General features: G+C 50.6%; 1 protein-coding gene across 5 annotated transcripts in view; it reads right to left on the bottom strand.

The window, feature by feature from the left end:
* The window catches only part of ASTN1 (astrotactin 1), a 62,155-nt gene that overhangs the window by 39,993 nt on the left and 8,765 nt on the right, over positions 1-13,397 (bottom strand). For all 5 annotated transcript variants that reach the window (XR_003961741.4, XM_030279555.4, XM_030279556.4 and 2 more), the window contains exon 2: positions 317-504. Coding sequence is in view for 4 of the 5 variants with exons in the window: in XM_030279555.4 (XP_030135415.4) it covers positions 317-504 (188 nt within the window). In the remaining variant the exon portion in view is untranslated. The remainder of the gene's footprint in view (positions 1-316; positions 505-13,397) is intronic.

The raw sequence follows: 13,397 nt of genomic DNA, 5'->3' as shown, positions 1-13,397 counted from the left end.
ACGAGTCCATGGGAATTAACCCCGGGTTAACGTGGGTGAGACCTTCACAGCACAGAACCCTGGGGATAAAAGCACCCCACAAACGTATTTTCAAAGTGATGCAAACTCAGGGAGAGCTTTAAAGCAGCCTGTGAAGGCACTTAGCATTCACCACTCAGAGAGGTACCCAGGGCATCCTAACCACCCCAAAGGTGGGCACAGTTCCCCATCCTAGGGCAGCTGGAGCCAGACGGGGAAGTAAATGGCTTTTCAAAAGCCATTATATTTTTTACAGGTTTCTGGACAATGAAACAGGGGCTGCCTTCCCATCACATACCATGACAGAGATGTGGAGGATCCTCAGCTCCTCCTCTGCCGACTCAGTCTGGGGTTCCTCTGTGGGGTCGAAGCCAGGCAGGTTGGGGGCCCCGTCCTGGTGGTGGATGTGGAAGAGCAACGTGCCGTTCTCCAGCCACTGCTGCCGCCAGCGCACCAGCGGGATGTCATCCGTGTTGCCTGAGATCTCTGCAAGAGCAAAGCTGGTCAAGGGGGAGATGTGGAGCAGAGGGTTCATGGGAGATGTTCACCTCCTCCCAAAAAAATGGGCAGAGGGACCAAAGGATGCACGCCCACCAGTCACCTCCTGCCAGTATCATGGCTGCCCCTACATAATCCACAACCTGAAGGGCTAAATGGGAGTAAAACCATATTTCTGGGTATAATCCAGATGTGGGCCTCTCCAAAAATACAGTTAGGGTGCAGGGAGACAGCACTTACTGACAGCAGTAATCCAGCAGTGTTGTTCCAGCTCTAATTTGGGCAGGTGTCACTCACACACTCTGTTAAACACAGTTTCAGACATTGGGAGCAGAGGATACAGGACAGCAGCATCATGGGATCGCTGGGACCACATCACAGATTATTGCAGACAAAATATTCACCATCCTTTGTGAACAGTGAAACGTGAACCTGGCTGTGATTTCAGAGATTTTCAGTTTTCAGCCATTTTCTACAGCTCTCCACCCAGGTCTTAGCCCAGAGACCTGCAGAGGTACCTGCAGCTTCTGCCCAAGCAACCCTATTTTCCCTGAGTACCTTTAATTCCCGAGTTTGGGGCAGTGAGACAGATGGACAAAGCTGGGCTGTCGTGGACATAGAGGACACCCAGGCAGGAAGAGCAGCTGAGGGAAGACATGCTCCAGGACACTAAATGCCAAATCAAACCTAATTCACCTGGCTGGCTCCAAAATTTCAGGGACATCCTACAGCTGGGTCTCAGCCAAAGACAGGGTAACACCAGCACCTCTCCCTAGGAGGGATGGGCACTGTTTTAATCACTGTGTCCCCCCCAAACCAGATCAGCTTGATCACCATCTCACACCACCTCGATCTCAGCCATCAGCTCAAGCCTGCCATTTGCCTGTTAGCTATTTTTTTGTGAAAATATCAGACTTTGTTGGGATGACCAGAAGAAACATGACAAGCTTCCCACTGAGGCACAGCTTTCCCTCCTGGTATCTGCCCCATTAATGGCAATGGGAAGGCGCCTGTCTCACTTTGCAAATTATCATTTTTATTTTGCTTGTTTCATGCTGCCTTCAAATGAAAACTGGAATTCAATTACAGCACTGAAAAACAACATTTTAAATTTGCTGTTAATTAATTTCATTAGGCTGCCTTAAGTGAGCTGGCTGCCGGGGAGGTGGGGAGGGGGGCAAAATCTGCATCGGGAACCAGGTTCATCCTCCCAAACTGATTTGATTAATCAAAAGAAACATTAGCCACAGCAAGGGAACTGGCAGATTGTTTGTGCTCAGCACGGGCCGTGGTTCTGGCGGTGATCAGTGCACTTGGAGTGTCCCCAGCACAGGGATGCTGAGCACTCCACCATGCTGACGGGAAGCAAAACCCAGAGTTAAGGCACCAGGAAGCCAGAAGCACTTTTGGAATTCCCTCTAACTGCTGAGCTGTGTGTTTAGGGACACGGATCCCCTTTGAAAAGCCAGTCCTGGGAGCCAGGAGATTTGAAGCAGCAGATCTCCTCCTCTCCCACATGGTCTTTATTCATGGACTGAGAGGGGAAATCAAGCTTGCCCGCTTTTCCAACTCCCCACGGCTTCTCAACTTCGTATGAACCAGCTCAAATGGAAGAAAACACCCTCCCTGCACCTGCCTGCTAATGTGAAATTATGAGTAATTAAGGCAAGAACTTTCATGCACAGCAGGAACTCAACATACTGACATTTGGAAAAAATGTAAATACCAGCATTTGCTCCATTGTAAAGAGTGAAAATAATAGATACTAAGTATGTGACATTGTGACATTTAGAAAGCTAGAGTTAGAGATGTTTTCCCCTTGATCTGACATATCATTGTAAAAGCAGCACCCTTCAGCTCATTAATATTTGAGAAGAAATCCTTGATGGAAGTTATTTAAATGATTAATAGATTATAGTAAATTTAAGCTTTAAAATAGGTTGTCATAATTTCAAATTTATTTAAACAGGCTTATTTTTTAAAAGAAAAATACATTTCAATAAAAAATGGATTCTTGTTTTAGAAGAGCACAATCCAGCCACAGAGCCTGTTATCTTCTTTCACCAGACATCAGGACATGACCCTGCAGCTGCATTGCACACAGGTCAGAAGTGCAAGAGACAGAGGAAAACACCCCAGAAACAAATCCATTGCCATCACCCCAAAGTGGCAGGCTATGAGCCCTCCATCACACTGCAGGACAAGGCTGCTCCACCATCTCTGCTCCTACCCTGGCAGAGGCTCTCGAGGCAGTGCCTGGATGAGAGAGTTCAGCCTTGGACCTTCTCCTCCCTTCCTCAAGTGTCTTAGCAACACCTCAGCTGCCTCTATCCTACTCCATTTCTACTTGAAAATTTACACCTATAAATGCTTTGCTGCATCGGTGAAGCTCTCTTGGAGTTTGGTTTAAGCAAGACCATGACAAGATCAAGACCAAGTTTCCTCCCTAACACAGCATCTCTTTACTCTCTCTTCTCCCAGTCCAACAGATTTCACTTTTCCCTTTGTCTTGCTCCCCAGGCAGACATCTCCCCACCTGGTGGGAGATGCCACAGTGACCCATGTAGCCAACTGGGATGATTTATCTGGATGTTGTAGGGTGTCAGCTCTGCTACGGAGCTGGAGGCGCCAACCCCGCTGACCAGTTTGTACACTGGGACCAGAATGTCCCAGAGGAGGCAGAAAAGTGGGCAGAGAGGCAAAAATTTTAAAGAAGTGGTGGGGGGAGAGGATAATTTCAAGTTCAAAGTTTGAAAGCTATTGATGAAAAGCCTGGTCCCTGCATGGCTTTCATTAAGGCCTTGGATAGGAAGCCATTAGCACTAGTATTAACTTCTTGCACCTCTGTTAAAAAATAGCCTGTCTGAGTCAGAGGTTAATAACAGTAGGAGGCCACTAATTAGGCTGTGCCACATTCACCTGGTATCAAACGTGGCCCAGGTCCTTCATATCTGCAGGAGCAGCAGCCTCCAAAGGCCCCAGCTGATGCTTTTAAGAGAACTGCCATGGCTGCTCTCCTCCCAGACCATCTGCCAGGGGAGGCAGAAAGGTTCTATGGGAACAGTTTGAGGAGAGGACAAAAACCCAGACTGAAGGTGCTGGAGGTGTGTGGATCTACACCTGCTTGGTTCTCGATTATCCCAAACAGCCTCATTGCCCTTGGGACAGCTGTCCCACACAAAGCAAACCCAGTCCTTCTGGAGTCCTCCCATGTCCTGATTTTGGGAGGCAACACCTCTGTCATAGCCCAGTTCTACACATGAGCTGGTGAAACATCAAAATCACGAGCCTGGTGCTGACCTGGACCTATTCCCATGTCCTCATCACCCCACTGAAACCTGGCATGGTGGCACACGAGGAGAACGAGGAGCTCTTCTTAAAAACTCACATCAGCATTTTGATGAAAAAAAAAAAAACAGCAAAACAATTTTCCTCTCCATTTGGAAGCGTTTTGCACTAATAGATGCCTCCAATAAGTCAAATGAACTCTGTCATAATGCTGGTCTCCACAGATTCATTTCATACAGCCAAGCACAGATTTTGACTTGGATTTGTATTTCCTCGTTAACATTTAAACCTGACTTATTTTCCATCCAGAACCTGACTGTGTTTTAATTTAAGTTCCCCATTAGCTAAGGCTTTTGCTCCATGCCTAAACCACACACATCACATGCTTTAAAGGGCTTGAACTCAGCTAAATCAAGCCTTGCACTCCTCCCAGGGTCTCCAGTGCCTGAAGTGACTCAGGAGACGTTCCCACCATGAGTCACTTGCTCTCTCTGTTGGGACCTCAGGCCTTGATTTCTACCAATTCAGATGTCAAAACGCTTATCTTGATACTTAACTCATTTATACTTCCAGGGTTTCAGTGACAGATAATTCATGGGATACTATCAATGTTTTTATGGACCTGCTTTAAAAATTCACATTCATCACTGACTACCCATATTTCATTTGCATTTTTTCCTGTCTCCAGTCTCAGGTAGGAAAACCAGCTCATTCTGCAGGTCATTCTGCCTTTTCAAGACAATCCAGCTTTTCCATACCAGCAAACATTAACCTCACTGTATATATCAGGAACCTGCATCATGGGAGAGAGCCCCTGGGGGAAAATCTCCAGAAGACTCATAGATATGGGAGAACATAAATGTTTGAGGAAAAGGCAGTGGTGATGTCCCTGGAGGCACTCCCAGGCTAGGTCAGAGAGATCACCCCACCACGGTGCCTGTGAGTGAGGCTGGTACACGTGAAGCCACGAGGTGCCACAGCATGGCTGACAGCCAGCCAGGTTCCTCCTTGGAATGCAGGATGCCTTTGCTTTTGGGAAGGTCACCAGGGATTTTACATTCCAAAGCTGTAGCCACGCTTTAGCCTTGAACTGGGACTTCTGTCCCAAATATGCCAGAGCCCTAACCCCTCCCTTACTTTAACAACAAACCCTCCATCACTCTGGGAGTGACACTGAGCTGCACCACAGTTTTTGAGCAGAGGACACTGATCCATCATTGGTGGGGCTGAGCTGAGCGGGTTTGCTCTGCAGCTGCTGACCTTACACCGTGACAGCCGCCCTGCCCCGCTCTTCCCCACAAGCCCAAGGGCGTGCCCGACCGCACCTGCCCCACTTCCCCTCCAAGGTTATTCTCCCATCACCTTTCTCCATTTTGACCTAAATCTGGGGGAAAAACAACAAGCAGGTTGGGACATCTGCTGCTGTTTGATTTTCACTCCTGTCTTGTTGCTTTGCTCCCATCTGCCCTAACTGTGAACTGCGGAGGAAATGTGGGAGGAGAGGCAAATCCACCTCCTGGTCCAACACTCGGGTGACACGGTCATGTTCAAAAGAACCAAACGCCCAGCCACGACAGGGAGCGAAAGCAAAATAAAGAGAATGCGTGAATACACTTCCACAATGCCACACTGACATAAAAACCCCAGAAAGGACCACATCTGTAGTTGATATCTCACCCTGCAATGCTGTCACGTCACCTCTTCCAGAGGAAAAATCAGGTCTCCGTGGAAAGGGTCCAAATGATGGAGAGGATCCCAATCAGCCATGGAAAATTACTGCTCTGGCTAAATTGTCTCCCAGCAAATCAGTGAGAAGGAGGGCACAAACCCCGAGCTCAGGTGGTGCTCACTTACAAACTGCAGAACTCCATCAATGCAACCACTATCACTCCAAAAGGGCGAGCAACTCGAGAAGAAAAACCTGCCAGAGGAAACCCCAATTTCCTATAAAAGCTGCTGTGCATCAAGGAAATTAAAGACCAGTAAATTCTGCTTGTGGCCTGGACACTTTGTTAGAGGAACCTGTAGGTGCATCAGTAAATACAGGTCACCCAACACTGTAAGCCAGTAGGTAAGGGTGATCCAAATTGACAGACACATTTCAAGGAGTTCTCATCAAAATCCACCCTCAAAGTTTCCCAAAGCACCAAAGTGGTGCTGGGATAAGAAGAAAAGTCATCTTGAAGCCCATCAGGTGGGGAAGGAATAAGGGTTTAATTTTCATGATGAAAGGAGGTTACCAAGAAGCCCCACGGAGATCTTTGTCAGGACCTTGGCTGCTCAGAAACACTCTGGAAGAGGAGGCGAATGACAAAGTTGGTCACCAAGGCTAAATTTATTCCTCTCAAAGCTAAAGCTGAGAAGTGCAGGAGGAAAGCGGGCAAGGAAGTGGGCAGGTGAAACTCAACCTTGGTGAAAGCAAGCTGATCTGGAATCCTGCAAGTGATATTCAGGTCAACCATATAGAAACGGAGGAGGCAACGCTTGGAAGGTTTGGAGGAGGGGTACAAGGAAGATGAGATACTGTAAATGGCTTCGTGAAGAGGAGAAAGCAACTGTGTCAGGACTCCTCAGTAAAGGAACCAAACAACAGGGTGAGGACATGAGAAAAGCCTGTAAAACCACCAGGCCTGTGGAGCAGTGGGAAAGGCAATTCACTGCTTCTCACTTTGCAAGGATTTACAAGTGTAAAAACCAACAAAAGGTTCTTTTTCATCCACCACAAAGCATGAAAGCACTACGAAAGATACTGAATTCAGGGAAGACAGAGCCACCAGCAGCTATTGAGCCAGAGAGCCCAGAGACACATCCTAGGTTGAGAAATCCCTGCAGCACAGACCTGGGCAGCAGGGAAAGGACCCTATATAGATATCCTGCAGTTTCATCTCTTTTTTTTCTCAATAATCAGTGCTGGCTGCAGATGCCAAGGGACAATGACCCACTATCCCCACACTGCCCAGTCTCTTGGGGTTCAAGAGTGACTGCAAAGCCAGCTTTGTGCTACCCAGGCCACCATTCAAGGATGCATCCTACATCCATTTGGGAATGGTTGGGACCCTCTGCTTCCCCAGGCACTGCCTCTTGGAAGGAGGAGGTACCCCAGGGCAGCTCCCTCCTCGTGACAGAGGTGATCCTCTTAACACCCAGCCAGTAACTCCCCTTTCCAAATCCCAAATCTGTGCTGTCAGACCCTGCAGCCTCAAGATACTTGCCAAGATTCCCTTCAGCTTTACAAGCCAGCCAGCGATTTCCACGGGGAGGCAAAGGACTATTTATATCCATCACAGACTGGCAGGGAAGGGAATGGCTGGCCACTCCAGCCCATCTGCCAGGCACTTAGCAAGGCATCAGAGCATATCGTACAGGGGAGGTCAGGCAGTGGTGGTGGGACCAGCAGGGGACGTGGGGGAGATGCTCCACAGTGATGACAGGGGCTGCACCTCAAGGGTGACCTTCAGCTCACTCCTACACAGTCACCTGGGTGAGTGCTCGTTGTGCCGAGGCTGAGAGGTCAGGGAAATTAGATGTCATTTTGGCATTTCTGTGCTCAGCACAGGGAACAAGCACACCTACTTGTTCCTCATCTCCCCTGAGGTGAAAGCCACGACCTGCTGTTTTCTGAGACATAGGATGGCCCTCCCAGGGAGTGGAACAGGAGCAAAACAACCTTGTCTGCTCTCCTGTCTGTGGGAATCCAGGGCTTCCCTCTGGCTGCCCTGGCAGGTCTGGGACCCTGGCAGGGGTCAGGAACCCCCCTGGACAGAGCCCCCAGAGACACTGTCTGTGATCTCTGTCCATGGAAAAGAGTTTTCAATCTTACAGGATGAATTACAAGCTCTGAGTGTTTGATATAAGTAATAATTAGGTGTGGCACAGGTGCAAAAGTAAAATTTTAGGATTCTAGATTAGGGGTCCAAAGGGGACAAGATGGAGGAAATTAGGTGTGTCTTGTCCTTTTTCTCCTTCTTCATGCCCTCCATGTTTCACTGCGGTGTTGGCATTTTTCTGTTGGTTCAGGCTGGGGACACACTGTTCAACGTAGTGACAGATATTGGCACGTTATTGTAAATCCAGCACAGGTAGTTTGTGGTATTTAATGTTTGTACCATCCCACTGAGGGCAGAGCCCCACACGCTGCCCTGCAGGACAGAGCTGCGGCAGGGCAGCAGAACATGTTAGAGATAAACAGAATAAACAACCTTGAAACAGCACAGACCAATTATGGCTTCTGCTTTGGCAACGGGGCAGAAAGACAGAGACTTTCTACAATCTCAGGATCATCAATAGCACAGATTCCAACACCTGCCCACAGCTAGGCCAACAGCTTTTCCAAGAGGTGATCCTCCTCTTCCTCCCCCCTGCCCTGGAGGGAACAATGCTGGTCTCAGAGGAAGGGATGCAGAAGGCAGGCCTGGGCTGCTGCTAGCTGCAGCCTAACATCATAAACTCTTTGGTGCTTAGGAGCTCTTACATAATTTCAAGCTCCATTTTGTGGGGAAGCTTTGAAAGATGGGAAAGGCAGAATGAGAAAGGGAAAAAAAAAATAAGAAAGATGTAGAAGGGGAAAAAGTTAACTGTGCATCTTGAATTTATCACTCTTGAAAGAAGAGCTTGTCAAGATGGCCAGAGACCAGCCAGTGCACAGCAAAGAATGGGAAGACTTTTGGGTCTAGTCAAGCTTCCTTGAGATTTACAGGAACTGAATAGAGGCATAAATCTGTCACCACCTGATGAAAATGGAGGTAATTAAATTTGCAGGTGTATATAATTGTCATATTGATGATCTGTATAAATCAGCAGAGGCACAGAGCACACAGTGGGCACAGAGGAGCTGTTTGCCCACCTGCCTGGCCAGGAGACAGGGCTCTGGGGCACCCACCTCACCCACACAGCTCTGACCATCACCGCAGCCATCACCCAATCTCCTCCTCCCCAAGAGACTTTCTCCAATTGCCCCCACAGGCAATGAAAGCAGCAGGACCCTCCACCCCTTCCAGTTACCTGCAGCCTCATCCTGGCTACTACAAAATCTCCTGCCACTGCAGGAGGGTGAAGGCAGGACCACAGGCGTTGAGAAGCCTGACCATGGACATCATGGGGGTTCTTTGCAGCTGCTTTGAAGCTCTGAGCCCAGGTGAAAGTGGGGCACTGACTTGATCTTCTGGCAAAGCTTTTTCTTTTTTTTTTCCTTTTTTTTTCCTTTTTTAATTTATTTTAACCTTTGTTATTTTGGGAACTTTGAAGCCTAAGCTGCTCTGAGGCAGCTGCCTTTGTAGGAAGGAGAGAAAGTGCAGAATGGGGATTTGAAAGAGGGAGAGAAACAGGGAGGGGAAGAAATGGTGCTTCACAGCACAGGTCTGCAACAGCTCCTCCACAGTTTCTCCTACACCCCAACAAACCCACCCTGAGAGGCAGCTGGGGCTCTACAGAGATGTAAAATGACCGTGGTGCCTTCCATTTCTTCAACACTGTGAACCAGAGAAACCTCAAAGGCCTTTGGAGACCTGCACACAAACCTTCTCCCCGTGTCCCAGTGGGACACCCCCGAGTCCCCAGGGTGGGTGCAGAGCATCCTGTCCCGCCACCACAGCTCAGTGCCATGGGGATCCATGGCTTCCTGCCATGCCAGCAGGGACAGGAGCACCAGGGAAGGCTTTCCTGTCACCTTCACCAGCCAAGGCCCTTTGCACGTGTGACGGGCCGACGTCGAGCTGAGCACCACGTACGTGCGGCAACCGGATAATTAAAAATTAAGGAAGAGCTTCTGCATTGCAGTCCGGATTATGTAACACTGCTTTGGGTTTCAGCACCCATCAGCTCTGGTGCCCTCACACAGCAGCACAGCCCTGCCTGTATTTCTGTATTTACCTGCCTGTCTTTTCACACAGGGCTCGCACCCTTGGCAGGGAAGTGGGAATCACAACCATAGGCAGAAAGTTCCCTTGCATTTACGTGGGGGGAAAAAAGGAAGGAAAATCTATTTCATGCTTTTGGTCCAGTGCTGAAATTGGAGATGGCCAGAAAAAAGGGGATGGAGTCAGGGTGCTTCAGCCCAGCCAAGCACAAAAGAGTTGCCCTAGCCAGGACAGCACTCCCATGATCATGGCCAGGGAGTTTCTGAGCAAGGGGCTGCTGTCTCTTCCCCCTGCACCAGAGAAGCAGGAGCTCATTTTAGCAAACGAGCAGCAAACAAAATCAAATCAAGATGAGGAGTCAGCGGCTCAAGAGCAAAGAGCCCTGCTGGACTCTGAGCACCAGTAACTGCACACTCCTGCATCTGCAGCCACATCTTTGCCTTAACCCTGCCAGTTCTGGCTGCTGCTGAGCCCAGGGCTCAACAGGCCAGCCTGCCACTTCCTCCTGCTGCTTCTTCCCGGCATCTTCTCCTTTTCTTGGCCCGACACCCAGTGACTACACAGCCATGTCTCCTGCAGTGCTGTTCCCAGGACCTGCATGCTGCCACCTGGTGTGAAACCAGCCATTCATTCCTGCTGTGATTCACTCCAAAGGTCACCTCACCAGGCTCTGCGTGCAACTTCAAGGAGCCGCCAAAGCTGCTGTGGGTCACACCCACCGCGAGTGGCCCTGCCACCACTGCTCCTCATGCCCCTTGGCTTCTGTGTGGCTCCTCCAGTTGTTTGCTGCCTCCTGGCACTGTGCCTCTTCTCCCTCCTCATGGTCCCTCTTTTCCTGCCCTCCCTCCATTACCCTGGTACCTCCCTACTGCTGGCACGGTGGTTTCACATCCACACTGCCTTCCATCCCCAGCCTGTGAAAGCTGGGAAGACCCAGCCCTTGGAAGACCCAGCCCTGAGCTTTGATTACAAGGAGGTCAGACCCATCCCACCACCATCCCACAGGGAGATGAGCACCACTTCCCAGGAGCCTCCTCAGCCCCCAGCTCCTGCAGGACACCCCTTTCTCCCAGTCTGTGCCACAGCATGGATGGACTGTGGGGGCATGCTGGGGCTGGGGCTGAGTCCTCCAGGGTTAACCAGAGATGTGCCTTACTCTGCAAGCACAAAAAGGCAGAAACATGACAATAAAAGCTGTGGAGGCCAACCCAAGTCCAAGGCTGACTCCCCTCCCACCATCCATGGAGGGGGATGAGCTACTTGTCCTGCCCACCAACTCTGAGCACAGCACCACAGCAGACCCTGAAGAGAGCAGCTCCTGCTGAAAAACTAATAAAACTGGTTTCCTTTTTCCCTGGAAGGATGTTTCAGGCACTGCCTTGCTTGCAGATGCTTGGACACACATCTCAGGCCACTGAAGCTGCACCTTGGCATGAGGTGGGATGAGATCCTTGCAGACATTTCTAACTCCCCCCAGATTGCCAGGCCATACATGTCATGTCTGCAAAGACAAACTCCTGGCTTGCCCCTTGACCAGCAGGAAAGCCAGCAACACCACAGCAGCATGACAGCACTCGAGTCCCCTCGCTGCCCCTCTCCAGAGCTCTCCCAAAGAGGCAGAAAAGACAGAGCCCGGCTATTTCTGCCTCAGCAGTTCAGGAAAGGTTGGGAGGTGCAGCACTGGGATGGCAGAACAGCCCTGCATGGCACAACCACCGCTGGGAAAGCAGAGCCTGGGGGAGCTTGGGGCCAGCCCAGGGTGGTGGGAGGCACAGCAGCCTCTCCAGTCCAAACAGGAGATTTCCCAGAGGCTGCAGACACTGGGGACATCATTAGGGGAGCAAATGGGCCGAGAGCACAGCAGCAATTTACAGACCCTACAGCCGCTGCTGCACTGTAGAGGCTGGCAGGAAAATTTGGGAGTGGGCTGTCTCTCCTGCCAAGCATCCCCCTTCCCTACCAAAGCCACCCAGCTCAGCTCACCTGATGCACACAGGAGCCTCCCTGCCACGCTATGCCCTTCTTGCACTGCCTCCTCCTGCCACCCTCACAAGGACAAGCCCCGTGCAGCCCATGCTGAGCCACCCATCCCTGTGCTGGAGCCACAACCTGCGGTGCTTTTCTGCATCCTCAGCCCTCCTGCAGTGCCCTGAGCCCTCCACTCATCCATCCCCTCCCAAACACTCCATGCATGGACCTATAGAAAGGGTCTTTTAATCCTTAAGCCACCTCTTCTAAAAAACGACCCTGCTCCTTCCTCTGTGTTGGAGCAGCCCCATGAGAGGCTGCTTGGTGTTTGGTGGCTGTGGGGCAGTGGCATGGGAAGTTCCTGCCTGCCAGCCAGGGAAACTGGTTCCCAGCACTGTACCCTTGCTCTCTCACTCCCCTTGGGATGCCAAATTAATTGCCTTGTCTCCTGGAGCTTTTAGCTGGAGCAAATAAAAGAAAAAGGGGGGTTGCCAAAACCCATAATAAGGTCTACAGTTCCTCTGAGCTACAAGGGCTGCTTTAAATTCCGAAATTCCGGGTTTTTTCTTTCTTTTTTATTTTTTTTTATTTGAAGGAGGTTTCCATGGTAACTGTCTCCCATCACACAAGAGCCTGTCCTGGGGATATTTCGGGGTTGCAAATATCTTCCTTCCCAGGCAGCCACTGTGTTGTGACGGTGACATCGCAGCTGGGCGTTTTTGGCAGCAGAGGAGGGCAGGGGTGCAGGAAGGAGGAAAGGGAGGTGCCTCTCCCAAAAATCAGGGTCAAGATCCTGCCTGCACACATCAGCCAGGCCTCCACCCCAAAGGGCTCTGGCAAACAGGCTGGGGTTTTCCTTGGACCACTGACCTGATTTGGGAAGCACTCACAAGGCAGTACAGCCCTCACGGGGCCAAGCAGATGTGCCATGTCCAACTAAGAGCAGTGGCACCTTCTGCCACCTTCTCCTGCCCTTCACCCAGCCCTTAAGAAGAAATTCTTCCCCATGAGGGTGGGCAGGCCCTGGCACAGGTGCCCAGAGAAGCTGTGGCTGTATCCCTGGCAGTGTCCAAGGCCAGGCTGGACAGAGCTTGGAGCAGCCTGGGATATTGGAAGTTGTCCCTGCCCATGGAACGAGATGAGCATTAAGGTCCCTTCCAACCCAAGCCATTCTAAGGTTCTAGGATTCTCCAATTTCTTTCCTCCAGCAGGTTAGTTTTCAGCTGGATCAGCTCCCTGCAGGAGCAGAGCCAGCTCTCTGAATCCCCCAAGCTGCTTGCTCTGCCATGCTCGTTAGTCATCCTAATTACTGAGATGCCTCAGAGCTGGCCAGAAAAGGGGCTGTGTCCCCTCTCACGTCGGGGCTGCGGACCCCAAACCTCTGTGACCCATGAGCCACCACCAGCTAGAGGGTCCCTTATTCAAGGATCCCTTACTTCCCTTTGGTGACAAATGTTCAGATCCCGGTGGATCTCAGGCTCTGCAGGCAGGAACCATGGAGGGAACGGGCTCAGAGCCCTTCCTCACCCATCAGCAGCAAACCAGACCCACAGCAGAGCAAAGTGTGGGTTCAGCTTAAGCACATCCCACACCAGCTCCAAGGCCGTGCATCCATCCCAAGGACCCCCTGCTGCAGGGCAGGAAAGGATCAGAAACACCAACCAGCCCACGGAGCAGGGCACGCTCTCCTCTGGGTCATTTCTCAGCAAAAAGCTGTGGTGGGACAGCCAGAACCTGAAAATCAAAAATCTTCCCTTATCTAGACTAATC

The sequence above is a fragment of the Taeniopygia guttata genome, chromosome 8 (assembly GCF_048771995.1).
Source record: "Taeniopygia guttata chromosome 8, bTaeGut7.mat, whole genome shotgun sequence".
Taxonomy (NCBI): domain Eukaryota; kingdom Metazoa; phylum Chordata; class Aves; order Passeriformes; family Estrildidae; genus Taeniopygia; species Taeniopygia guttata.
This window is presented reverse-complemented; position numbering and strand designations above follow the sequence as displayed.